The sequence below is a fragment of the Synchiropus splendidus genome, chromosome 11 (genome assembly GCF_027744825.2).
Source record: "Synchiropus splendidus isolate RoL2022-P1 chromosome 11, RoL_Sspl_1.0, whole genome shotgun sequence".
NCBI lineage: Eukaryota > Metazoa > Chordata > Actinopteri > Syngnathiformes > Callionymidae > Synchiropus > Synchiropus splendidus.
The window spans coordinates 2488020-2514380 of NC_071344.1; the positions used below are offsets into that span (position 1 = coordinate 2488020).

At 44.1% G+C, this 26361-nt stretch overlaps 4 protein-coding genes and 1 pseudogene across 6 annotated transcripts; 1 reads left to right on the forward strand and 4 right to left on the reverse strand.

Moving 5' to 3' along the window:
- LOC128767193 (high affinity choline transporter 1-like) lies at nucleotides 1-4169 on the reverse strand (annotated as a pseudogene).
- A 397-nt stretch (nucleotides 4170-4566) lies between these two features.
- LOC128767280 (zinc finger protein ubi-d4-like) lies at nucleotides 4567-10684 on the forward strand. The gene is made up of 11 exons (XM_053879217.1): nucleotides 4567-4687; nucleotides 5615-5775; nucleotides 6467-6574; nucleotides 6735-6931; nucleotides 7777-7869; nucleotides 7942-8029; nucleotides 8339-8473; nucleotides 8882-9013; nucleotides 9127-9239; nucleotides 9331-9412; nucleotides 9592-10684. The coding sequence occupies exons 1-11, from the start codon at nucleotides 4656-4658 to the stop codon at nucleotides 9675-9677; spliced, it is 1227 nt and encodes a 408-aa protein (XP_053735192.1). The 5' UTR covers nucleotides 4567-4655; the 3' UTR covers nucleotides 9678-10684.
- Nucleotides 10600-19000, reverse strand: slc24a6a (solute carrier family 24 member 6a). 2 transcript variants are annotated; one of them, XM_053879216.1, is made up of 17 exons: nucleotides 18855-18966; nucleotides 17784-17882; nucleotides 17064-17140; nucleotides 16926-17000; nucleotides 16773-16857; nucleotides 15317-15420; nucleotides 15181-15255; nucleotides 15002-15027; nucleotides 14718-14771; nucleotides 14507-14643; nucleotides 14275-14444; nucleotides 12358-12595; nucleotides 12122-12288; nucleotides 11724-11838; nucleotides 11546-11658; nucleotides 11374-11439; nucleotides 10600-11311 (listed from the first exon to the last, which is right to left on the reverse strand). In XM_053879216.1, the coding sequence occupies exons 1-17, from the start codon at nucleotides 18955-18957 to the stop codon at nucleotides 11201-11203; spliced, it is 1815 nt and encodes a 604-aa protein (XP_053735191.1). In that variant the 5' UTR covers nucleotides 18958-18966; the 3' UTR covers nucleotides 10600-11200. The 2 variants fall into 2 exon arrangements, with proteins under 2 accessions (XP_053735191.1, XP_053735190.1); XM_053879215.1 differs by having other exon boundaries at nucleotides 10605-11311; nucleotides 14356-14444; nucleotides 18855-19000.
- Nucleotides 19001-19300: 300 nt separating this feature from the next.
- LOC128767281 (protein KASH5-like) lies at nucleotides 19301-23585 on the reverse strand. Of its 2 annotated transcripts, XM_053879219.1 has the most exons (14): nucleotides 23463-23585; nucleotides 22569-22609; nucleotides 22341-22493; nucleotides 22148-22256; nucleotides 21825-21875; nucleotides 21552-21629; nucleotides 21426-21482; nucleotides 21290-21349; nucleotides 21167-21231; nucleotides 20986-21097; nucleotides 20826-20884; nucleotides 20742-20754; nucleotides 19507-19533; nucleotides 19301-19373 (listed from the first exon to the last, which is right to left on the reverse strand). In XM_053879219.1, exons 2-14 carry the CDS (start codon nucleotides 22589-22591, stop codon nucleotides 19320-19322), a joined length of 861 nt encoding a protein of 286 aa, XP_053735194.1. In that variant the 5' UTR covers nucleotides 22592-22609; nucleotides 23463-23585; the 3' UTR covers nucleotides 19301-19319. The 2 variants fall into 2 exon arrangements, with proteins under 2 accessions (XP_053735194.1, XP_053735193.1); XM_053879218.1 differs by lacking the exons at nucleotides 19301-19373; nucleotides 19507-19533 and having other exon boundaries at nucleotides 20160-20754.
- A 184-nt stretch (nucleotides 23586-23769) lies between these two features.
- Nucleotides 23770-26347, reverse strand: zdhhc24 (zinc finger DHHC-type containing 24). Its single transcript, XM_053879712.1, has 4 exons — nucleotides 26283-26347; nucleotides 25413-25742; nucleotides 25001-25278; nucleotides 23770-24847 (listed from the first exon to the last, which is right to left on the reverse strand). The coding sequence occupies exons 2-4, from the start codon at nucleotides 25715-25717 to the stop codon at nucleotides 24555-24557; spliced, it is 876 nt and encodes a 291-aa protein (XP_053735687.1). The 5' UTR covers nucleotides 25718-25742; nucleotides 26283-26347; the 3' UTR covers nucleotides 23770-24554.
- Between the last annotated feature and the right edge of the window lie 14 nt (nucleotides 26348-26361).

A 26361-nucleotide genomic window follows, 5' to 3' on the forward strand; every position in this document is an offset into this window, starting at 1 on the left:
TCCCTCTGGCAGGAGGCTACGGTCCATCCAGACCAGAACCTCCCGTCACAGGAACAGCTTCTTTCCCTCGGCCGTCAGACTGTTAAATTCATGAACAGCCTTGTTGTAATGTTATTCTATTTATTCTATTTTATTGTTTTTTGTTGCACTTTATTCCAAGGCACTTTCCTAGTCAGTGGGCTCCCCACTGACCATGGCAATAAATTTGATTTGATTCTGACATAAGACCACATCACTCTTGAACCACGAGGCAGGCCAGTCACTGCTAGTACTTCAGTGCAGGGCCAGATACTGTTTGAGTTTACTACATTGGCTAAATGGATGGTTAAGACAGAACTCACACCCTCCTTCCTGTCCATGGCATGGTCTCAGGCATCATCACTACAATGTCCCAAAAGCATTTTTACTTGCCACAAGCATTACCAGTAATAATAACCTTACCAAAGGCAGTCAAGAGTCAGCAATAGTCAGTATAACAGAAAAGGTTATGATGATGGAACCGTAATCAGTGTTTTTATCTCAGCTATTACTCAACACATATCAAAGGGTCGATGTCTCCAGCGGAGATGTTTCCATCATGTGATCAGTTTCTCTCTCACAGTTCTCCTCAGTGTTCACATCAGTGGTTTTGCATGGTTGGCGGCCTTTAACTGCAAATATGTCCCATTTTTCAGGCAGAATTCCTCTGTTGAACAGCAGCGAAGTCAAGTAAGAGAAGAAGATGGTGGCGAGCAGGTTGCTCAGCATACAGATGGTGCTGACAGGGGCGCGCTGGATGTACATGCCGTCCTTGACTGTGCCTCCTGGATAATGGAGGACTGCTGGCAAGCCAAACTCTGGTTCTCCACTCAGCACTCTGAATAGCAGCGCGATGAAGACTCCCATGATGGCGCCATAGCCGTTGGAGAACTCACAGAACAGGGCACAAGTGAGAGCAGGGAACGTGAAGACGTATGCAATGTCAGCTCCCACAATCCAGAAAACCATGATGCTGTTGTTAAGAAAAGTAAACAATGATCCAACGACGCCCACCAACACGACTGTGATTCGGACCACCCACTGCATTTCCCTCTCTGATGCCTGAGGAACCAAAATGAGCAGAATATAAGACTTTTGGTGGGACATTTAAATGTTGGTTCCACAGGTTGTGCTCTTACACTGGTCCTCAGGATGCTCTTGTAAATGTTGGAGGAGAAGATGGAAGCTGCCGACAAAAGAGCAGAGTCTGTCGATGACATCACGGCAGCACCAACAGCTCCAATGCCAATAACTGACACATAGCTTGGAGTGAGGTGTTGCAAGACCAGGGGGAGAATATAACTGGCCTCGTCTCTCTCGTACGGTGATGGAGAGCCGTACGAAGTCTGGTTCCAATCTGGTTCCAAAATGAGAATCAATATTGGGAAACATCTACAGTTTACACATTTTACTACCTGTTGATGTGGCAGCGGCGCCGATCAATACTGGTGGAACTGCTAACATTAATGTGACAGGGGCTGCAATGAAGCAGCTCAGTCTGGCTGTGGTGGGTGAGGACGCTGACAACATCCTCTGGTGAAACTCCTGACTTCCCAGAAAAGAGAAACCCTAAATAAAATAGATTGCTAAATTATATGTTGAACAAAGCAGAAAGACCAAACTAGGCACCGAAAGATTATCCATCTGTTCATGAGATGCCTAGATGAGTAAAAATGTGCTTCTTACCAACAGCAGCAGCTGATCCAGCCACGTCCACACTCCGTCTATGTCGATTGAACCGACCCACGGATCTTGATATGTGAAGTTCAAAGCAGTTTGTGTGATGTCGAGTTAGTGTTCCGAGATCAGCACGAAAGGAACACAGAGCCACTGCAACAAGACGTTTCATGAACGATACAGTCTGTTTCACAGGACAATCTGTGTCTTACCAAACTGACGAATATGAGGACCAGCTGTAAGACATCAGTGTACGCTACAGAGTACAGTCCTCCTAAGAGTGTGTAGGTGACAGCCACCGCAGCTGAGATCCAAACACACAAGTTGTAGGACAGGTCGAGGATGATGGACATAGTGCTGCCTGAAAGAACAGCACACATCATCATGACATCACAAATTTGTATTGTAATTGTAATTGTAGCATCATTTTCTCTTTCAGCATCTGCATTTTTTGCTCAGGATTTATTCAGCCATTGCAGTCAAAGATTTTGTTGCAGTTTTAGTTTTGTCACAGTCAACATGAATGTTGATTCATTGTTGGGATTGGATTGTATGTTGTGTTTTATCAATGTTTTATTTAAAAATGTAAAGTGACCCAACAATCATAACGACAAGAACATTTTTAAGAATAATTATTGCGACTTTCGCCCCTTTTTTCTGGCATGCTTCTAAGTGATGGTGAGCTGAATGCAAATCTTCTAACTGCATTGCACACACTCGGTCCCAGCAGTCCCACAACTGAATGGACCCTCAAAAACATGACCAACATATGGTGAATGTATGTTTGGAACCACAGTGACATGAGCTATTGTTGAACAAAAGAACTTGTTGGACAGGTTACCAAGATAGCAGTAGCAGTACTCTCACCTAAACTGATCAGACCCGCAGGCACCCAGAACATGTCAGACACCAAGAGAGCCACTGACAAAACCCCACTGACAGCCGTTCCAAGCTTCCTCTGGATGGGGTCCATCATCGTCACGTATTTTCCCTGTCGCATTTTCTTCGCATAGAAAATGCCACCTGAATTACATAGGCAGGTGTTAATGGTATCCCGGAGGAGTACGATTCAGATTGCATAGTGAAGACAAATGAACAGTTCCTCACCCACAATGAATGCCATAGCAGCTGAGACTGGGATGATGGTCCAGACCAGTCCCCTGGTCGGAGTGTACACCAGCTCTGAGATTCCAACAATGAAGCCTCCTCCAACGTAAGTAGCTGCAATATGGGCAGCAGCGTTATCAACATTTGTTTACTAGGAAATATTTTACTATGATTGGCATTATGACCATCTAAGACACTTTGGAATATATGACAAAATATTGAGTGTCAGTATATATAGCATAGTTCCAGATCTTCAATTTAACTCCACAAATCCACCAACCTGCTGTAGTGAAGACTCCAACTGCCAGGTTAATTCCTCTGTTCCCCAGAAGCGTAACATCTGACCAGTTTGCACTTCTGCTCTCTTTTGCCCTCTTGGACTTCCTGGATGCCCAGATGCCAGTGCCAAAGACAAGCAAGTAGAAGAGCAGCAAGACTATGAGCCCGGGGACGTTGACACCCATGGTGCATTGAGTGGACGGGCAACGCACATCTACAGCTTTTTATCAGTTTCAGAACCTGACAAACTTGTCCAGCAGTAAAATGTCAAGAGACACTTGTAAACAAACATGTCTTGTTGGGTCAGGCCCTTGAGACAATACTGCAGATTTGCAATGGATAAACAATACAACAAAAATATTATCTTTGACTTCAACACATACTGTACTTTGATGCTGATGTCTTCAGTAAATGAATGCATCAAGTGCCTCCAGTGTCTCAACACACTGAGTGAAATACAATGGAGCTCAGAATTTCCCCATTATATATCTTTTTACAGCATTTTAGGGTTGATTTATTTTTTAACCGGAGTGTTAGTTTGCCGACACCTTGCACCAGTCCCGTAGAAAAACACTGTGATGGCGTGTGTGGATGTAGAATGAGCTGTGTGCCAATATGGTAAGAGCCTGATCAATGCTTCGTCCGATCAAAACAGTCATGACAGAAAAAGTTGCCTGAACTTGTTCAAATTGAAAATAGGTTACACAAATATCTACCTGTGTTTGCCCTCACGCAGCAGGTAAGATTAAACTTTTTGTTTTGTTTTTCGGCCACTGGATGTTATATAAATGTAAATATCACATAAATAAATAAACTGACCATTTCAATTCAGATCATAAGCCTACAATTTCTGGCGAAATCATTGAAAATAAATGTGAAGTGAAGCAAGTGCAAGAACTGAGGCATGTGACCCAAGTGTGCAGGCATCATATAATAGTTTGCCAATGGCACGGACCGACTAAAGGTGCTGTTGAGGCCAACCTCATCAGTCCACAGGAAATATTAAACATTTTCCTAACATTCTGCCAACTGTCTGCGCCATTGATCAAACTATTTAATGATAAATCTGTTGGCCTCCTAATACACACAGTGAAAACGTGGTGAACGAAAAGTCAAAACACATGCTCAAACCATGCAGTAAATCCACACCACTTGATTGGCATTGAGCTTGATACTATCACTCATTTAATGCAGCAAGAAAACAAATAAAATTAGTGGACTATTTAAAAAATTCAGTATATAAGTTCAGTATATCATATATCGAGCGACGATCCCACGAACATCTGTCACTTGTGGAGACTCGGATACAGCGGACGTTTTGTAGCATCCAATGTATTACGTCACCACAATCGGCTTATTCTTCGATTTATTCCTTTCGTTTTCACCATCCTCACAACCCTGCAAGTTCATCCTGAGTATGCTGTCCAGTGTACTCGTTTAATCACACCGAGTCACGACGTCGTCATTCGTTGTAAGCGATCAAACATTTTACTGCATTGATGGGTGATGGCGGTAAACGAAAACGATCATGTGCGCATGCGCCCTCCCACGCCACACAACCGCAGTAAGCAAACATGGCGGCGGCCGTCGACAATGTTGTGAAAGTGTAAGTTTATCTTTATGACTTCATTGAGTTATGCGCGGCGTTATGGCAAACTCGGCGTTTGGATGACTTAACGTCTTGATACTTTAACATAGCAGGCCTCCACACCCGCCATTGTTGAATGAAATACCTGTCCCAGTAGAAGAACCTGGAGACCGGAGCTAAGATTAGCCTGTTAGCCGTGTTTAATTAGCTATTGACGGACACAAGTTCACTTCAACCTCGCACTTAATGGTGTTTTGCGCTCGTGTGTGTTAACTTTTAAGGCGCTCTTGTCGAACAGGGAACGGCCATAGCCATTTCTTGGACGCGGCTTTGTTATGCCTAGCAGTTTTGCTAACAATCATCCTTTTGTTCCGGCGTCTCCCGTCGCCTTTGTTTTTAGTTGCGTGTTCTGACGGTCGAGCGCTCGGACTGAGGGAAACCGAGCATCAGCCTCCAAAACCTTTACCCACTCTTCTTTCATCTGATATTGTGCCACAGTGAAACAAAGCTCCAGGCGCAGGGTTCTAGTTCAACGAATCGGTGAAGCAGCTTCATGACAAATGACTTGTTTAGATCAGCATTTCTTCATATTCAGTTCTGAAAGTCATAAAAAGTGAGCAACGGTGTTATGCTTTCGATCAAAAACACTTGTGTTGACACTCCTGAAGAAAAGGCTGTGGAAGGATCTAATTTTGAATAAGGAGCAGCAAACATGTTTTTTTGACTATTAAAAGGACAAAAACTGAAATAATAGTGTAGTGGCCGAGAGAAAGAGTTGGTTTTCTGTCTGTGTGTTCACTCATGATATGAAGTTGATCTTTCTTTGTTTGTATATTATTTAGAGACAATGTAACTTTTTGTTGTTTGCCCTGTTGCCATTGTTATTATTACACCCATTTGACCACATTGGGCAAAAAAAAGGCTGATTTACTTTACTTGCTGCAGGCTCGGAGAGCAGTATTACAAGGATGCCATGGAGCAGTGTCATAGCTACAATGCTCGACTCTGCGCAGAACGCAGCATCCTCATGCCCTTCCTGGACTCACAGACAGGCGTGGCCCAGTCCAACTGTTATATCTGGATGGAGAAGAGAGATCGAAGTGCAGGTACGTGGCAGATTGATGTAGTGGCCATTGCTGGTGAGGTTTAATGTTGAAAATTGTGATGTGTAAAAAGCCTTGTAACAAAGTTACTGGTGCATTGGTGGTGTTTAGATATGAATTAGGTTTGTACAGCTCATCACAAATGGACATTTCCATTGATTTAACACATCAGATAATCCATATAAATGTTTTATGTATTTTACATGCATTGGATTTCCCTGATGTGGGACTAATAAAGGTCATGTAATCTAATCCAATCTTAGTGTTGATGATGCTTACATCAGGAATGTCAACTGTTCCTTTTTGTGTAACTACGTTTTACCCACCATGGTGAATGCAGAGCTCCCAACAAATGGGTGTTAAATTTGGATTTTTATGCTTCATGTCAACAAGACAATTTTACTTTTAAATTCACAAATTTGTGCTGTGAAATGCCATTTATTTGCTAAAATTCCAATCAACTATTTCTACACACTTAAGCACTGTTTTCTGTCATGAATGCAGTACTTTTGTAAAGGGTCAAAGTATGAGTTATTTTAGTCCCTTGATGCACTGCATTTATTATTTTAACAGCCAAAAGTTGAATTTAAAACTCTTTAATCTCTCTTTAAATGTCTCTCATCTAAATATTTGTTAAGAGAGTCACTAATTATCTATATGACCCATGCTGTACATATTACTTACCTTTGTTAAGGTGTGGCTCCTGGACAGCTATACACTTACCCTGCTCGACGCTGGAGAAAAAAGCGGCGCTCCCACCCGCCAGAGGACCCACGATTGGCTTTCCCCCCTCTGAAAGCAGGTATTCTGAACAGTTGTTCTAGCATGTCTGTCTAGTGCGCTCAATCCTGCCCAAACCAAAACGCTCAATGACTGTTGTCGTGATTTACCCGAGAGTGGATCCTCTCTATTGATTAACAAGGACTTTTTTTTCCTCTCCCTCTCTACGTTCTTCTGTGTAGCTGATTTAGACCTGAGCCTGAAGCGTGATGCTTTAGGAGTGGTAGATGGCAGCAGCCTGGAGGCTCTGCTGAAGGGAGAGCCTCTTGACCGGAGGAGTGGCGTGTCGGAAGTCCGTGGCCCCGAAGATGAGCCAATGACAGTAGAAACTCCTGCGAGCTCGGCCACCACTCACACATCCTCTGGACGGGTGCGCAAGGTGAGCTCTATCAACTGACTTGGATATTCCGAGTTAAGAGAATGAACTTTGCCGCAGCGTAATGTTCGCCAGGTAATGGAAAATACTTCCAAGTTAAAGAGAGATATTCTGTCCAAAAAAGAGATGGGACCTGGGATCCTGTATCGGCCTCCGATACCTACGTTTCTGACAGATCGGGAATTGCAGAGATGATGTCCGGTCCAAGAGCTGAGCTTCATGTTTTCAGTTGAAGTCTCCCATAGTCACCTGCTGTGGGTTCACTGCAAGCTGTGGAATGGATTTCCTGTTCATTGGTGAGAGGCAAGAGATGTGCCTTAGGAAGTCCATTCCACAGTTCACAGTGAGCTCGCAGAGCAGCAGTCTTCAGCTGAAAACGTGTGGTATATATCAGTCCGTCAAAGTAGAGGTAAATAAAGTGGAGCACTGGTGTTGGCTGACAAAATATAGCAGAAACAAGAGGCGGTCAAGCAAGGCGTTTAGCACATTGGATGGTTTCGGTGTCCTTTAATTAGCCAAATGTATCCGATGTTGGACTTCAGACGTCTATCCTACGTCACTTGTCTGTCGGGGGGGGTTTGGGGTTTATATATGCTCCAAAAGCAAGTATATGATGTTCTGCTGATCAAATGAAGCAGCGACCTGTCGCCATTCACTATCCAGACTTTCTTCTGTGGTCTGACACTGACCTCTAGTCGCCTTCTCTCATATGCACCATCAACAATAATGGTGAAGAAAACAGCAAACTAGCTCTGGTATCGGTTCAGAGGAATATCGCTGTCGGCACATATCCAAATTCAAGTATCAGGAAAACGTGCATCCCTAATATCCAAAACCTGTCACGGCAGAGAATTCTGGATCACGACGACTACTTAGACGACCTGGATGACGAAGATTTTGAGGACGAAACTCCCAGGCGACGAGGCAAGAACAAATCCAAGGTGAGCATAGGTGTCTGTGCAGTGAGAGTAGAGCAGGAGCCTCGCACTCCCCTCACAGTCTCCTGTCTTCAGAGCCGGAGTGACAAGAATGGCAAGAAGAAGTCGGAGGCTGCAGCTGCTGCTGCTCTGGAGGAGAGGGACAAACCGTACGCCTGTGACAGTGAGTTGAAGACTTTGTGTTTGCATGCGTCTGTCCACTGTTCGTTGCTGACCCCTAACCAGCTTTTGCTTCCTGCAGCTTCTGCTTGTTGCCTCGCTTTAAATGAACCTTTGGTCTCCTGTGTAACTACTAAAACTTCTTGCTCTCTGGCCTCAAGTTTCGACGTGTTACCACACCTTCCTGTAAAACTGATGCTGCGTTTGAGGGCTGGGGCTTCGATGCTGCTGCTTCTGTCTACTGCATTTGTGGGAAGCTATTTGACAGAACGACCGCTGTAATATTTTGTACGACTGTGTGTGTGTGTATTAGTTTGTGGGAAACGCTACAAGAATCGCCCAGGCCTGAGTTACCACTATACACACTCTCACCTGGCAGAGGAGGAGGGCGAGGACCGCGAGGAGATCGAGGCACCACCCACTCCTCGCCAGCCTGAGGAGCAGAAGAGTGAGTCACTCTCTTGGATGAGAGAGACCCGGGGGGGAGGGGTGCATGTGACTGGCATGCGTGTGTCTTCATTAGAGACTAGAGCTGGTTGGTTACATTTCATGAAACTTCTTTTGTTGTTTTTTTTCTTGAAGCATACCAGTCATTTTGTTTGTTTCAATCCAACATATCCATGGGTCTGTTTATGTTTTTGATGGAAGGAAACACATCCCACAAGTGCTTGACTGTGTTCAGTAGGTTGCATGTTTCATTCCACTCCATTAAACAGTTACATGCTGAAGACGCTTATTCTGAACCACATTTCACTTTTTCCTTTGCAGTTTGAAGACTTCGACCAGATAGTTTTTTTTTTTTACTGACCAGTACTGATGTTGGTTCATAGTATTTTTTGTTGCTTCTCTTCCTCAGCAACTAAGAAAGGTCCGAATGGACTGGCGCTGCCTAATGATTACTGCGACTTCTGCCTGGGAGACTCCACCCTCAACCAGAAAACCGGCCAGTCAGAGGAGCTGGTGTCCTGCTCGGATTGTGGACGATCCGGTACGAACCGGTCCTGCTCATCGTCGCCTTTAAACTGCGGATACATGAAGTCTGAAATGAACAGTTTGTATTGCACATTAGTGAGAGCGTGTCGTGTCTTACGCCCCCTGCAGGTCACCCAACTTGCCTGCAGTTTACTCCTGTGATGATGGCGGCGGTGAAAACGTACCGCTGGCAGTGCATCGAGTGTAAATGCTGCAATGTTTGCGGCACGTCGGAGAATGATGTGAGTGGCCGCTTGTTTCACACCTGACACTGTGAGTGATGTGTGAAAGCGACTCATGACTGTTTCTCCTCGGCTGGCGATGGTGGTGCAGGACCAGCTGCTGTTCTGTGACGACTGCGACCGGGGCTACCACATGTACTGCCTGTCGCCTCCCATGACTGAACCACCCGAGGGTGAGTCCTCCGCTGAAACTGTCTGCAGCAGGATGATTGGTCTGTCTTCAGTTGTGGCGCTGCTGTGACAGTGAAGAACACCTGTTGATCTATTACTAGCCATCGCCCTCGAACGAGCCCTAGTGTGGTCCGTTGCTGAAGGCTGTGCTGAGTGTTTGTTGTGATGTGTGTCCGTGCAGGGAGCTGGAGCTGCCACCTGTGCCTGGCCTTGCTGAAGGACAAAGCCTCCATATACCAGCAGAACCAGAACTCTGCCCCCGAGTGACACCAGTCCTCAGGCCCAGCCCCTCTGCCACAGGAATCCCACCCGCAGCAAAACCACAGAACTGGTCTCACGGTGCTTTCCCCATGTAGCTGAGTCCGGTCCCCGGTCAGCCACTTCACCCTGGGTCAGCAGAGCCCAGATCAGTCAGGATCCAGCATTAACACCGACATCACTTGCACACACACACACACGCACACACTTGGACTGTTACACTGGGTTGGAGCCTGACGTTACCATAGCAACTGCAGTCTCCACAGAAACCCTTCAAACAGAGCAGATTAGCGTCACAGTGATTCTCTGAAGCGGACGGTGGAGGGTCTGTGCTGCCACATCGTTTCAAAGGACCAGCTGAGAGAAGAAGATCTGGTTTTCAGAACCATTTCCTGTTGTCGTGTTTATTTGTCCTTCTTCTGGAAGTGGTTGCTTGTGGCCGTGGTGTTTTATTCATCCACACGTGGAGCCGGGTCCTTACTGAGAGAGCCCTCTAGTGCCAAGGTCCATCATCGCAACCCAGCCATCTAGCTGACAAACAACGTGGTTTATGTTACTCCACCGAACACTATGAAACAACAAACGGTGTCTTCACAATTTGTCTTAAATTCAAAATGACTGCTGCTTCTTTTTCCACACACTAGTTTGGTTTACATCCCACGACGACCTCGAAGGGGGCGATGACGTCGCTGCGTCATTTCAGAGAGCTGTTGCTGGCAGATTTGCATGTAAATTGCACCTGAATGAATGAACACACATCAGTCTTTTTTCATTTTGTTTTCAGCTTTTGGGGGTTGTTTTTCTTTGTAGTTGGATTTTGGAAAGTATATAGCTCCTGTTTCGATATACGTATGTACTGTATTTCTATTTTTGTTATGACCGTGATGTTTCTTCGGTTATCCTGAGCTATCTGACCTCCATTATGAGTATTTGTAAAATGATGTACTTTGTTGTACTATTTTAATTTTTTTACATTTTTTGTATTGAATTCAACTAGTCTGAATGAAATAAACAAGTTCCATTTAAAGTTGTCAACAGGCAGTTGGCATGTGTTCTGTCTCGGTCTGCGTCACATGAGTTGGCTTATGTAATGATTGTAAGAGGTGGTCGTAATGTTATGGCTCAGCCGTGTATCACTCTGACTGTGGTGAAGGAATAGTGTTCAAACATCACAGAACGAAACTTTTAATTTCACTGGACGACACACTTTCCAGAACAGTCTCAGTGATTCCACACAAACAGGTCTGTGCTGGAGAAGCTTTTGAGGAGTCACCATGACAACGTGTGCACCGAGGAGGGGTGAGCCATGCTGCGGTGTAGCTACGCACAAGTGGAATCTAAAGTCCGAGGTTACAAGAGGCAAATGAACATCAAGATAAATAATGTAGGGTACAAATTTGTTAATAAGACATTAGTGCATCGTCCGTACAAAATCGTGTAAAATACTGATCATCGGCACCTCCGAGGCAGACGGTGGTGAGGGAGGCTGTAAACTAGAATCCTGATGTTCTGGGATTTCACTGGGGACCTGTCTACAGCCTCTCGAAACCCACTGAGCAGAGAAGGAAGACGGCGTACAGCAGCAACAGACAGAGTCCCAGCCGGCGGTCCAGCTTCCAGCGGTTCAGGTGGACACACAAGACCTGGGCCGCGGAAGACTTGGTTACCGCTGATCCAAAAGCAGCGACAAAACAAAAACACTCACCGTCAGAGTGACTGAAGCCAACAGCAGGATCACTGAATACACCAAACCTTTGCTGTTGATCGTCACCTGGAGGAAAGAGAAAAACATATTCTTAAGATCGCCGTTCGCTATCTTAACTACTGGGCGGCGCTGCTGCAACACAGTGCACCATCAAAAGCTGTGCAGCGGTTACCTCTGAGCCGTAGCTGACGATGAGAGTCCTGAGCGCCCAAGGGAAGCCCAGGCCCAGCAGGACGTCAAAGATGTTACTGCCGATGGAGTTGGACACCGCCATGTCACCCATGCCTGCAGGGGGCGCACATGAGAGGTCAGGTTTCCATATTGACTTGACTAACAGCGGACACACGAACCTTGGCGAGCCACGATGAGACTGGCCATGCAGTCTGGGACGCTTGTTCCGGCCGCCAGGAAAGTGATTCCCATGATCACCTCTGGGATTCCCAGTGTGTAGCTGATGATAGTCACCTAGACAGACGGGTTTCACTTGAGGTGAGACAGTGAATCCCTCTGGGGAATAGTACGTTCATTCATCGTAGAATATGTGTGTGTGCAAACCTTGTGAGGACATTAAGGCCTGTCCTCACAAGGTTTGGAGGGCTACAATGACAGTAAAAGCAGTTTATTACAACTGGGTCTCAGTTAGGTTCAGAGCCCCGGTTCAGGTGAGCCGTGTGTTTTGGATGGTTGGAGGCTGGGGAAAGGGTTACGGCCATGAGAGGTCCTCACTAAGGTGTGTGTGTGTGCGTACCATCCAGACCATGAGGTAGGAGAAGAGAGCGATCCACAGGGTGGAGGAGAGGAAGGTGACCAGGTACCAGCTCTCCCAGCGAGGCAAGCTACAGTCGGGAACGCTGCAGTGAAGCAGGAAGCTCAGTGGCCACGAAAGCACCCACTTCACACGTGAGGCCCAGCCATCTGAGGGTCACTTTTATTTAGACCTTGACAATGTTCTCACTCATCCCAGACCAGTCACAAAGACCTCACCTGGAAGGGTGAAAGGCTTGTACGGAGCGCTGTCCTCCTCTCCCTCCTCTGGCTCCTCCTCCTCCTCCTCTTTAGGCTGCACTTCCTCCTCAGTGCTGGTCACCTTCTCCTCTTCAAAGGTCTGGCTCTCGCTGGTCATGCCGTTCTCCCTCCCCCAGGTGGCGCTGGCAGCCAAGGCCTCCTCCCCAGACGGTCTGCCGTCCTCCTGTCCGAGCCGAGCCTGGATCAGCCTCTGCCTCTGCAGGAGGAGCCGACCAAATGAAGAGGGACGGTGTCACACACCAGGACGCAGGCGACACGGAGTCACACATGCAGCAGGAGACACAGAGGAAGCAGATCTGAGGGCTACAGATCATCTCCTGCTCGAGCTTCACCCGAAACTTCTCTGCTGCCTGTCTACTTTCACACTAATCCTGAACAAATCTTTGCCACCTGAGAAGCTAAAAACACCATCCAATTTCAGGCTTCGGCCTCTTCTAATCTGTGTGTTGACGTGACGCCATCATCAGGACATGAACCTCTTCCTCTCTTTTTCTGTGTTTCTGGAGTCAGGGCTGCCACATGGGGATCATTCAGTGTGGGTCAGTCACGGCTGAACCCTCCAGCCTCTGCTCCCTCGCCAGTCCATTCTCTATTAAAAACCAAAACCTAAAACATTTTATTTTGCAGCACAATAAATGAGAGTTGGAACATCTTTATTATTATTTAACAAGTGAATTACAATTAATAATTAATTACAACAAAAAAGTGTTAAATTTTTAATTTAATTTAATTTAATTTAATTTAATTTAATTTAACAGTCCGCTCCCCAGACAACAGGGAACCTTTGTCAGTGCAGGAGTTCCTGCTCCACTGATCCCACTGATGCACCAGACACGTGGCAGCTAGGATGAGAACAACAACAACAAACATGGAGGAATCATCCCAGAACAAAAGCAAACAAAAGCATCTGTTTGCTTTGCTTCAGGGAGGTTTTTCACTACACAATGTCCAGGGTTTCCACGACTCTGAATGTATTTGAAGTTCTTATGAAATGGAATTTTTTATACAAACACTTTCAAGACATTGAAAGAGCTTTAGTTTAAATAAGGTGATATAAAAACTTGAATATAGCCACCATGGTGATTTATCGTGCTATTGTCAAACTGATGCAACAATATTTTGTTGTTTAAATGTCTGTATGGCTCCGTCATTTGATTCAGTAATATACCAAATTCATTCAAATTGGAAAATGTGGCTTCTTGCGGCAAATATTCTTATACCATTAAACTGTGATTAATCGAGATTAATTCATCGTATTATCAGCATATTAGCCAGCAGTTATGCGGTAAATAAGCTTGCCATTAGTTTGTTAGTGGCTAAAATATGTTCCTCAAACAGTGACTTTTATTATTATTTTTTTAAATCTTGTTTAATATACTGAGCCCTCAAAAACTGGGTCAAAATTTATCTGAAAGGATCAAAACTGCAATATAAATCCAGAAATCCAGAATAAGTTGCTAAAAGAATTTGCACCTAGCATTTTGTGAATTAAAAAAATGTGTTAAAAAAAGACTACATTTTCATGAACTTCAGGATTAAATGTATGCCTTTGATGTAATCAAAATGATCAAAAATAAAACCGTGGTGTCACGCCAGTTTTACAGTTATACAGTTACACACAGTGAGGCTCACTAGCTCTGGCTCTGACATCACAGGCACCATATTGTTCCAGTCAAAAGAAACAAAACTAGCAAGATCAGATTCGCAGCTACAAAGCTTCAACGCTCCAGCTGTGCTAGCTATGGAGCAGTAGCACACGCACGCGACACGATCACACAGAACTAAAATGTTGCTGGTTACATGAGCTAAAGCTCAAGGCCAGGCAGGCAGTGGTCAGTAGCCAGGGGGGCGTGGCCATATTCAGAGTTGGTGTACCTCGTTGATGATCATGCGTCCTGCCATGCGCAGGCGGGTGAAGGGGGGGAAATGCGGGGTGATGAGAAGGCGAAGGCTTGCCTCAGAGAAGGAGAGCTGGTGAGGGTGCGAGTTGAGCAGCTCGTCCACCATCACTACTCCTGAGTCCTGAGCAGCCACCGCGCACGAGTCTGAGGGGAGGAAGAGCAGCTGCGTCATCTCTGCCACCACCGCTGACGCCCTGCGCTCCCACCTGGCTTCAGCGGCACCGTGTCGTTGTCGCAGTCGCCGACAGTTCCCACAGCAGTGGTGCGCCTGAGGCTGCTCAAACATGGCTGACCCCCTCTGCTGAAGTGCCTCTCCACAAAGCTGTTCAGGCACCTGTTGAACCTTCAGCGCCAGTTCAACTCAATTCATCAAAGGCGTTCTGCTCATTCACGGCCACTTTTTAAACACAAACTCACTTCATGATCAGGATGTATATTCCGTACATGGAGATCAGGATGATGGTTTCCCACCTGTCGGCAGTAAGTCACCATCAACACTCACAAACCAGACTTAACTGCACACACAAGCAAAACTGTCGACTGGAGAACAGCAACGTGGGGTCACATGACATTCATTAGCTGGGTGGCTCCCGTCACTGTTCCCTCTGAGTCAAACAGTTTTCATCCAACATCAAGAGAATCTGTTAAAATCATCCACTTAAAACCTATTTATGTTAAAAAAAAGACATCTTAATTCTTACCACAAGACTTTCTCATCATATATAACCTGTAAAGAAAGGAAAACAGACAATAGTATTATGACAGAGTGACAGTCACTAGAAGAACTAAAACATGAACAAGACTCAACAAGTCGCTAAAAAAAGAGTAAAATGTTGTCAAGTCATGCGGTGAAGAGAATATAAGGAGTATTAGTGCTCACCAGGATCAGCACAATGATGGACAGGATGTAGAAGACTGCATCCCGAAACAGAGGCCACCAGCTGAGAGCGATCGGCTGGAGGGACAGCGCACGTGAGAAAGGTGTCAATGAGCATTCGGTCATGTCACTCATGTACCTGCCCAGAGAAGATGCCACACAGGCCGATGATGACCAGGATGTTGAAGACTGCGGAGCCCACGATAGTTCCCACGCCCACATCGCCTTTGGTGATGAAAACCCCTGAAACAAGAACAACGTGTGAAGGCCTGAAGGAAATCAGCACGGCAGGTTGACGGTGGTCGATATGATGACATTAAATCATGAACAATTACAACGTGCTGACCTTCTACCAACGTGAGGAGATCGCATGGATTCTGTCACGTTCTTTCTATACACTACCGTATATACCTTTGCAGATGCGTCGATTCTGCCACCAGTTGAAGCTGAGCTGCGCATGATGCCGGGCAAATGCGTAACCGAGTTGTTTTCAAACCTGATGTGCCACTAACGTGACCACACACGACTGTGATGACTTGTTCCTTGACCGACCCGTGGTGCCAAAGACTGTCTACACCGCAGAGCTAACCGAGCTCACGGCTTACGTGAAGTCTCACTTCAAAACTTTATTGACACTCTTATACTAGCAGAGTTTGCCTCGTCGTTTAAAAGTTGGCAAAAAAATATATGCAGAACCAAACAAATGTGCTCCAAAATGTGAAGAGAGAAAGAATAATCGTAGTTATGAAGCAGGCAAAGAACGTAAAAGATTTGTCTGGAAATTACCCAAACTAGAATAATAAACGTTCTTTCCTTTACAACTAACTCTGGCCAGAAACCTATAAGCTGGTCTCAAAAACACATGTGAGATGGTGATAAAAATTGAAACAGTTATTTAAAAGTTAAACAAAATAAAACTGCCCTCCATTTCCTGGAGACATTTTTTAACAGGTTCATTTTTGTTTTGCAATTTGTTTCTGCAAATAGCATGCTAAAATAGCCGAGACTCAGTTGCTAAAAGATTCTTTTTTCTGTGAACCAAGTGTGCTGTGGCTTAACAGAGGTTGACAAACACTGTATTCAACCTTACATTCCTGTTGAACTTCGGTTTAAAATTTTGGAAATTGCCTTTGTGGTCATTGAGATATTGTTTGAAATGCAGCTTTTCAAACGGAGCTTACACATTAACGCCAACTCGGCATCTGAAGATAGACTATATGTGATCCTTAACAAGGTTGTTTCTGAGTTGTTAAATCAACGTTGACCTCACCACGAGGAGCGGCCTGATGAGGTCACTCTAAGGTCACCGGTGATTGCCAGACACTTCCTCTCAGTGAAGTAGATAATCTGAGGCTTCATTTTAAACCACAGCCCTCGAAAACAAGAGTGATTAAGAAGCTGATTGTTGCTTGAAAGCTCCTCACTGAGCTCTAACATTCAACAGTGCTCGAGACTTTGCTCTCTGCTGGGTGTCAATGAAGCGGTTCCTCACGTGCTGGAAGTGCACCAGCATCTGCTTGCAGTCTGGTGAAAGCCGGTCGCTGACGGAACAAATCACCGTGACAACAGTTAAGAGAGTGAATGATTAAACTGACCAATCAAGGAGGTGAAGAGCTCGGGGGCGGAGCTGCCCGCCGCCATGAAAGTTGCCCCAGCAACATCCTGGCTCAGCTGCAGGTTCTGAATTCAGCGAGAGAGGAATTACAATAACAAGACACATCAGACACGTGTCGCATCTGTCTCCGTACCTCGGACACTTTCTCCAGTGACGGCACGAAGTACACGTCGCACACGATGGCCAGAGCGTGGAACATGTAGATCGCCTGGCAGACGGAGGGAGAGTTTTAGTGCAACAAATGTGCCGGCGCAGTGGCGCTGCTACTCACACAGAGGACGTGAAGTAGGACAGCTCCTTGTCTCCTCTGCTGCTGTGTGAAAATGTCCTCAGGAAACTCACTGACAGCTGTGAAGAGTTGGACATTAGCAACAAATATTTAGGCAAATGAAGTGTCCGGCTCATTGCAGTCACCAGTTTCAAAATTCCTCTTCAGTTTATTCACATTTCTTTTCTTCAGTCAGACACATCTGGAACAGCTAATTTGATATTACACCAAGCAATGAATCGATAAGTCCACTCGTCTGTTCTGAGCAATCCTTTGAAGGCTCATAATAATATGGAAATACAGCAGTGTGAGGCTCTATTAAAGTGCCGGGAAAGTGGCGGTTGAAATTGTAATAATGATCCTTCCCTGCAGCTACAATCAGGCAAGTCTATTTGGGATAAGTCGTCCAATACGTTTCCCTTAATTGGCCCAAAGAAGTGGCTCATCGGAGGATCGGAGCAGAAGATTGGAGCCATCATTTCTCTTTCAGAAAAACAGATCTGAGCTGGGCAGAAGCGACGGGGCTGCACGATGAGAGGCTCCTCATCAGCAGGTCATTACGGTGGAGACGTGCTGCGAGGGGCTCCACATGCTCACTAGACTCATCGGAGAGTTTCCTAGCAACCAGCCTCCTCCAAGGCCTGGATACGTTAACGTAGATGCTAAGATCAAGTCAGATCAAGTCACCTCAGATGTTTATGGACAATGAGCAGCTCCTCTCACCTGATCTGGAGACACTTGCTGCTGTCTGGTTGTTCTCTTTCTGTGGAACCACGTCCCTCTTGAACAAGGGCAGGTGGCCGCCACCTGGTGCGTGGAACCCTGTCAAACCACAATATTATCAACTGTCACTTAAACTCAGTTGATGTCTTTTGTCACAATACTTTTTGTGCCGTAGGTTTCTAGCAGTTTCTTTTTAAACATTTTATTTAATTAAATTATTTTGCATTATTATTTATTTTTAGGGGTGAATTTCTTTCTTATTTCATTCTCATCTCACTAGAACATGTTCAAAAAGACAAGGTGATGATAATCCAGCCACCTGCTGTGTAATAACCATGTCCACCTGAGAACTTACATTTATTTATTCATTTATTTATGATTAACACTTGAGTGTTTCACAAAACAGAAGTTTTTATGTACATGTTACTGTGTCACCGTGGTTTCTGTGCACATTATATCAGCTCATTTTGTGCATTATCACTGCTCCTACAGACACCTGCGGCTACTGATCATTTAACCTGGTTTCCACAAATATATATCCGTCTCCTGGTAGAAGAGTGGAATCCCTGAAGGAGTGCAGCGGCGAATGTGAGATAATTAAAGAAAATGGACTAATTTCTAAATGATTCTGAAAAGAATACCAATAAAAATATCAGCATCCTGAGACATTTAGCACTCATTGTGTCAGTTGGTGCTTGTGTGTGAAGAAAGTAAGAGCTTCTGGAATAAGGTTGAGGTAACAAGAGGTCAACTCTACTTGAACAAGTGTGAGAACTTTTCTTTCTTCAAATGCAGCAACACCAATTGTCGTGGCTCTAGTTGTTGACTACACAGGAACGAGGGTGCGTCATCCTTTGGTGACTCAAAGTAGAGCTTTGTGTTGAATTATTTTGTTGGAATTTAACTTGGAAATCCACTCTCGACCCATTTAAGAATTCACATCATGTCACAGACGATCGTTTAGGGAGGTTATTGGCGAATCCTATCGCGTATTCACGCGTTGGGAGGATGTAATACAAATGTCGTGGAAGGGTTTTTATCGTATAATAACAGTGTATTAGTTGTAATCACCTGTGACAAAGTGGAGGACGCTCACCACAGCCACCACACCGACTCCACAGACGCAGAACCGCGGGAGAAGCAGAGTCTGCCTCGGTCTCCTCGGCGCTTTCATCCCGCCAGCAGCTGCACCTCGCCGGCTCTCCCCTCAGAACATGGCCCACTTCAGTCGATGCTGTCGCTCAAACGCCGGCCTGTTCACGTCTCCCCGTCAGTGCTGCTCTGCCTGTTGACCAATACAGCGGTCCATCCGCGGCGATCATGGAGGCTGTCAGGAGGTGGATCGGGCCGTCGCCGTCAGCATCTCAGACCCACAATCGGGGGGATCAGGACCGGAACTGGAAAGTAGAGCAGGACGATGATTCAGTTGCACAGGCTGCGACACGGACACTGGAAACGCGCATGGGTTCAGACCTCCAACACTCGGTGTCGAAAGTGCTACAGTGTGGAGGAGATCGGTTCTGGAGACGGAGACGATCACGACCACCAGGGTGCGTCTACAGCTGGGAGGGGCGACGGGGTCTGACAGATCTGGAAATGTCAAGCAAGTTGAGGTTCATTCTGGCCAAGGATGATGATGATGATGATGATGATGGTGACGATGATGATAATCCACGTCTTTCACCGAGTTAACGCAATAAACAGAAAACAGTCACCTACTTACCTTCACTGTTGATCTGTTGCTGGGCCACTAAATTTACATCGATGAATTGCAAAACGAAGATATAATAAAGTGAAGATTAATATGAGGGAAAATGGCATCACAAAACCACAAAAGCGTCAGAAATTCTCACATGGCTGGGATCCATTGGAGCATGTTACACTTCAGGTTAGAAACCATGCAGTATATTACCATAAATAAACTACTTATTCATTTGTATAATAGCAGCTTATTAGCCAGAAATGAATCACGATTAAGTACTGACTAGCCTCTGGTTAAGGCTGACTATAACATCACTTTAAACAAATTAACTTGTAATAATTTAGTTTTAATAATTTAGTTAAATAGTGTTCCATTTTGGGGAACCACAGGTGTCTTCTACAGCTCCCAACAGTCACTTTATATTATAAAGACTACAAACATTTAGAATTTCACTTGATAATTATGATCTTATACAGAATTAAGAAATCATTTCTCAGAAACGTCACAATAAAAAGACACCAGAGACGCAGAAGTGGAGTTTCTTGTATTGGTAGTTAGTTGGAAAAACTCAAAACATGTAACTAAAACATGAAGGATATCAGGTAAACAATCTTTCCACTGAAAACAATCAAATACTGATGAATAAAACTGGAAAATAAATGTTCAGCACAAGGGTTAACTGAGTGTTTAATTGAAGCCAAATACATATATTAGCATCAATACTGGTTGTCAGTTCTATGAGTTGTTTTTGTTCAATAAAGAAAGGGAACCCAAACACTGTCTCAATTCCACCCGGCTGATAAGTAAAGCATCTCTGGGATAATGGCACAGTAGTTTAACAAATGAATGGGAAAGTAATATGCAATATTAAGTAACAAAAAATAGACAAGTTACTTGAAATAATGAGTTACTTCAGCCCAGAAAACCAAGTTATTATCAAAATCCAACAAGAAAACCAAAGTGCATGCATTGGCCTGGTCTCATCGCAACTTGAGCTAACTTCACTGACCTGGATCAAATTATTCATATATCATTTAAACAAAAAAAGAACATAAATTGAACTGGGCCATTGGCTAAAAAAATGATGGCAGTGAGAAGAGGTGGCATCAAATGGGGGGTAAAGTGTGATAGTGAAGATGTGCTCTGGTCCAGAGGGACCTCATGACAAATGTGTTGGAAATACCCAGACAGAAAAGTACAATCACCAAGGCCAAACCAGTGAGGATAAAAGCACAGCACAGGTACACTCCTGTTACCTGGATGAGCGACCTATAAACACAGAAACAAAAGAGTTCAAATGAGAAGCTTTGATTCAATGGGATGGATAAACACAGCTTTACCTGCGGGGAGATTCTGGGACAGTTTCAGGAGGAGGTTTTGGACACACCTCAGTCTGCTCCTGTGCAGAGAGTAAACGTTCAGAATCAATGAAACCGATCGTTCATATTTCCTCACTGGAACAAAAGGCCCAGCGAGAAACATAAAAGTACAAAGTGACACCTTTTCTCGATGGATCGGAGTTGAAGAAATGAGAAGCTGAATTTCCTCTGCAAATGACAGCGGGGGGGATTTACGCCCCTCGGACTCTGTTGTTACATGACGTACATGAGCTCTGGAAAACAGCAGCAGATGTTACTGAGCAGAGTAACATGTCCAGATGATGAGATTCTGTTTTACTGACAAGGTGATCTCTTCCTGTTTCTCCTCCAACTGCTGCCTCAGCTGCTGGTTTGTCTGTCGAAGATCCTTCAGCAGGGCAGAGAGTGGGAATTTGAAGACGCGTTTTCATCGCCATCTTTTTTACCTCTATGACGTTGTAACACTCTTGCACCGTGACCTCGGCCTGCTTCAATTGGGATCTTGTCTGAAACAGAATTACAGGTTGTAAGAAATAATTAATGGCAGTGTTCAACCAATAAAACTACAATAACAATAACAACCTGTTCGATAAGTTCATCTCTGTGTTGCACCTCCACTCGAGCCTCAACCATCTCCAGCTGAAGAACAAAATCTTTTCATCATATTTTACAAAAACACAAGTCACAAAGAGTTCATCTTAGACTGACCTCCATGGTGTTTAGTGCTACTTTCAACTTATTCAAGGAGATCTTGTCCTGCTCTCTTTGCTCCTCGAGACTTGTGACCTGGTCAAAGTCAAAGCTCAGTTTTCAGATCAGGATTGGATTGAATGGGTTCTTCTGACATGCTCATTCTCCTGTTGCCTGATGTCTCCATCTCTAAATTCTTGTACCACATTTCTCCTCTCCACATGTTTGACCTGCTGAAGTTGTCACCAAACTTGGCCACATATTCCTACTCTGATCCGAAAGACAACTTACCTGTTCAACTAGCGTATTATTTTCTTCCTTCAGCTCACTGGAATCCTGCTTCTACAAACAGAAAAACACAGTAATAAACCTATTTGTAAGGTTTACAGGATTTTAGAGGACCTTCTCTTGTAATGGTTCTGGCTCTATTAGAGCTTCTGAATACATATATACTCTTGAATCATGAATTTGGAATCTGACTGGCATAAAAAAGAGACTAAATGAACTTGTTAAGGCAGATATACAGTATTCACTGTTTTTCTCATCTTACTTACTTAGTATGAAATGACATTTTCAATTTCACTTGTTTCTCGTTTCTAACAAAATCCACTCACTGGTCTCAGGATCTTTTCTTGATGCCATCTCTCGGCATCAGTGTCGTCCATCACTGACCTGCAGGGTTCAGTTTCATCCTGCAGAGCATCTCTGATGATTTGCTCCAAGCTATGAGTGAACAAAGATGCTTTGCTGTTACTGAACCAGACGTCTAGTGGATGGACAACCAAATTCAGTTCATTTCAGTGTTACTCTTTCACTTGCTTCCCGAGGGCAGCGTTCTCTGATCGCAGCAGGGTCATCTCATGTGCTGACTCTAGCCACACTCTCATCTGCTCATTCAGGTCCCTCAGGTGACTCGGGCTGAAATCCATCTCTGCAAGTTCCTCCAGCATTTCTTCACAACTTCCACAGTGAAAACAGACACAGGTTAACAAAGAGTGTTCGTTACTGTGGAGCTCCCACTGTTGTTTTAGTTACATATTTCCAACGGAGTCCTCCATCCTGACAGTTTGGGAACACTGCAAAAACATATATATTTTTATTAAGACCTGAAAACACAACTGAATATATATATATATATATATATATATATATATATATATATATATATATATATATATATATATATATATATATATATATATATGCACAATGAAGACGTTTTAATATAGATAAACATTTTTTATACTGTATAATGTTATATATTTTATTCCAGTGAAAGGTAAGTGAGTGAACAATGAATAAAACACATACAATTCAAGTCATGTATGTAAGTAAATTGAAGTGAAAATACTACTACTAGTAAGTTATAAATGTAATGAAGTAATAAGGTTAATTATTTTTCTTCCGATTAAAAGGATGTGAGTGAGCACTAAATATCACAACTGCTTCTTCTTTTTAATAAATATAACAACAACACGTAAAATGCATTCCAAGGCATGTATGTGAAAGTAAATGGAGGTGTAAATACAACCACTGGTAAGTTATAAATGTGATGAAGTTAATATACTGAGACCAAGAATTTCAAAACGCCTTGTAAAAATAAGAAAACGCTGTCGTATTAAAATTGAGCAGCTCGTTTGACGTATGTTAGCATCTGCTGTTTAGCCGCGAGTTAGCATCGTAAAGGAACTTAAAATAATGAACAGGATGCACACAGAGTAGAAAAGCGGCTCTAAGTTTGTTCGTAAACAAAATAAGTCATCGATAATTTAGTTGCTAGATGAAACAACGCTGCACGTAGCTAAGCTAATAATAACAACTGGTATTATTAAACGTAATATCTACGCTTTGGACTTCCGTTTCCTTTGAAGCATTTTATATTGTGCAGCTCAAATAAATAAACATGAAATGCGCGGTTGCTGAACTTACTGCAGAGCTTTGACGGATGGCTGGAATGTAATGCGGTTCTGACAAGTCAATATTGCACCAGCATATAAATACTGTGCTGGACGTTGAATACAAACTGAATTAAAATCCATGTCCGAACCTGTTCTCTGAGTTAAATGTCAGAAATGGATTCTTCATCATGAACTTTTGTGTGCATCACTTTAATTATTCTTAACTGCATGAAAAAGTGTTGCAAATAAATGCTCAGTTGAAAAAAAAGTCAAACGCACAGACAAGTATTTCAGTCTTGATGAAAGGTTGTTTGAAAATGCATTTATTTTTCAGCTACATGATTTTTTTTTTATCTCACTGCGATATAAAAAGAACAAATACTCAACAAGAGCCATTTATAGTTCACAAAAATAAAAAAAACTATTTTAAATGAGGAAATAAGTGAGTACACTGTGAGTGTCACTCAAGTACATCATGACGTTACACGACTTTGGTAAACCTCAAACAAAAGTTTCAGCTGATATGTTTACAGGAGGAGGCAGCAGTTGTGCACAGGAGACATTAACTTATGAATTATTCTTCTTGTTGTTTCTGACCTCTCAGACAACATGACATAAACATTGTAAATCTTTATTTCGGGAACTAAATTCTGTAAGGCAATCAGACAAACATCAGTAAACGTGACAAATTAATTCCTCAAATCCTTCGAATATTAATATAAATAATTCACATAATTAAAATGATGAGCAGACTTGATATGTGCCTTGCTACTTCAGTGTGAACAAGTGCAACAGTAGGTGCTGGAATCGTGCATGACATGACACCTGTTTGAATTGTTTGACATCTTTATCGATCAGAAATGAGGAAGCCTTTTCAGAATGAGTCGCCCTATTTGAAATCAAGCAAAACGTAAAAGTACATTCTCGTTCCACATTTCAGTGCAAGCATTCCCAAAGGAACACCATTTTGGTGAGCAAACCACAACCAATGTCAGCAATTGCACGCAGTGAAGCCACACTTTTTTTCTCCACCTTACCAGCCTCAAATCACCCTCACTTTTCCAACCATGTTTTAATCGACGCCGAAAATCTCTTCCTTCTTGCAAGCGCGGAACTCAAGCCGTTACCGTGAAGGATCCAAGGACCCGGTGAGGGTGAAGTTTATACCATCCCCAGGATAGGGCGATGGTATGAGCGGAGAGAGCCAGCAGATGTACCAACGTCGTCCCAAGGCATGTTTCAAGTTGCCCAGGAGTCCCAGGTCATAAGGCCTGCGGGTCGAGTACCACTCCCTGGTGGTTTGTCCTCGAAACAGCAGGAACAGATGGAAGAAAAAAAAGGCGGAGACGAGAAGGAATCCCACAACACAAGTGTCTGCAATGAAGGCGAAGGTAAAGGCACGAGCGGAGACTTGACCTGGAGGGGACAAAAAACAGAGATCAGATCAGTGTTCTACTTCAAATAGAAGAAGAAGAGAGGCTGATGTTGATGGTCAGTAAATGAAACAGGACAAAATACTACTTCTACAATATTGAAAAACTAATGAGTGGGTTATTGACGGGGACTTACCTGAGACTAACATGATCCACGGCAGGAGCAGCAGCAGCACACTATGCACCGTCACACCTTCCTTCAGAATGACAATGAAGACCTCGGCGTTCATCAGGGTGGCGTAGAGGAGGCCGCACCACATGAACAGCAGGCAGCTCAGGAAGTAACGGTAGTTACGGAAGCCCACACACTGGCCAAAGAACACACAGTGGTGGTCTCGACGCAGCACACACACTTTGCAGTCGTAGCAGTGAGAGCAGCGTGGCGGCGTGTGCGTCTCGCACGTGTAGCAGTACCTGGAAGAGAAACGACGTGGAATGAGAAATATGGTTGCACATGGTTTTTGAATTGAATTATTGTCAACATTTTTATCACAACATCAACTACTGCAACTTCAAGCATCGCCCCTAAGAATGTGCTTTTAACTCACCTCCAACCCTGGCCCATGACCTCTCCCCCAAGAAACACGCCTTTGATGCTGGGACTGGTCCTGACGAAGAGCAGCGCGTTCCAGCAGATGCTTCCCAACATGAAGTACTGGGAGAGCAGGTGAACCACCTTCCACCTGCCGGACCAGTCCGCCTTCCTCTGCTCCGGGTCGAGCGGAGCTTCCACCAGCACCAGATAGCTCACCTCTCCGGTAATGGAGAAGACCAGGAAGGTGTTGAGGAGCACCGGGAGATGGACACAAAAGCTCTCCACCTTGCAGAAAATCTGACTGGCATAACTCGTCATCCTCTGGAGATCCTCACTCACGCGACTGGAGAAGAACGGAAGCGACTGGATGTCAATGTGTAATGTTCGTGAAATTTAATCGAAAAGGAGAACAGACGACTAAAAATGTTGACAAGAACCCGTCAAACCAGCCTCCTTTCAATCACAGTTTAACCAGAAGCAAAACAGTTCTACGTCACATCCTGAAACGTATGCCCCGGAAGAGAGGCAATGTTAAAAAAAAAAAAATCATATTTTTAATTTGTATGTCAAATACTTTCATTAGAATTATTGCCATGATAAAAGTATGTTAAGATTGTGAGTCCAAAAATGGCATAACAAAATATGATTGAACTACACGGTCAAATTAGTACATCCGGTTTTCGAAATAAAAGCTTTGCGCGTTCAACAAAAATGTTAGACAGGCATTAACTTTCGCGCGTGTTTCAAAAGTAAAGACGTGGTATGAGTTTGCAACTTATATCTACTCTTGTAATTATGTGCTTGGCTTTTATAAGGATTTAAGCATCAAGGATTGTTTGATAATAACATTAATTTGACAGAAAATGGAGAATAACCGACGCACCGGGAGTGAGCGTGGCGCCCTCTGCCTACAGCGTCATTGTGACGTCACGGCTAAAAACAGAATTGTTCCTCTGGTTTCT

What these genes read in the sequence shown, in the direction of transcription:
- zdhhc24 (XM_053879712.1), bottom strand. Translation starts at nt 25,717, where the DNA reads ATGACGAGTTATGCCAGTCAGATTTTCTGCAAGGTGGAGAGCTTTTGT. An exon ending in GTCATGGGCCAGGGTTGGAG is followed by an intron (nt 25,279 to 25,412) that starts GTGAGTTAAAAG and finishes TTTCTCTTCCAG; the next exon opens with GTACTGCTACACGTGCGAGA. An exon ending in GTGGATCATGTTAGTCTCAG is followed by an intron (nt 24,848 to 25,000) that starts GTAAGTCCCCGT and finishes TGTCCCCTCCAG; the next exon opens with GTCAAGTCTCCGCTCGTGCC.
- LOC128767281 (XM_053879218.1), bottom strand. Translation starts at nt 22,591, where the DNA reads ATGGAGGACTCCGTTGGAAATAT. An exon ending in AAGAAAAGATCCTGAGACCA is followed by an intron (nt 21,876 to 22,147) that starts GTGAGTGGATTT and finishes TTCTGTTTGTAG; the next exon opens with AAGCAGGATTCCAGTGAGCT. An exon ending in GTCCCAGAATCTCCCCGCAG is followed by an intron (nt 20,755 to 20,825) that starts GTAAAGCTGTGT and finishes CTGTGTTTATAG; the next exon opens with GTCGCTCATCCAGGTAACAG.
- slc24a6a (XM_053879216.1), bottom strand. Translation starts at nt 18,957, where the DNA reads ATGAAAGCGCCGAGGAGACCGAGGCAGACTCTGCTTCTCCCGCGGTTC. An exon ending in CGTCCTCCACTTTGTCACAG is followed by an intron (nt 17,883 to 18,854) that starts GTGATTACAACT and finishes GTGGTTTGACAG; the next exon opens with GGTTCCACGCACCAGGTGGC. An exon ending in GTGGCATCTTCTCTGGGCAG is followed by an intron (nt 15,256 to 15,316) that starts GTACATGAGTGA and finishes CTGTCCCTCCAG; the next exon opens with CCGATCGCTCTCAGCTGGTG.
- LOC128767280 (XM_053879217.1), top strand. Translation starts at nt 4,656, where the DNA reads ATGGCGGCGGCCGTCGACAATGTTGTGAAAGT. An exon ending in GTCGACAATGTTGTGAAAGT is followed by an intron (nt 4,688 to 5,614) that starts GTAAGTTTATCT and finishes TACTTGCTGCAG; the next exon opens with GCTCGGAGAGCAGTATTACA. An exon ending in CCAGCCTGAGGAGCAGAAGA is followed by an intron (nt 8,474 to 8,881) that starts GTGAGTCACTCT and finishes TCTCTTCCTCAG; the next exon opens with CAACTAAGAAAGGTCCGAAT.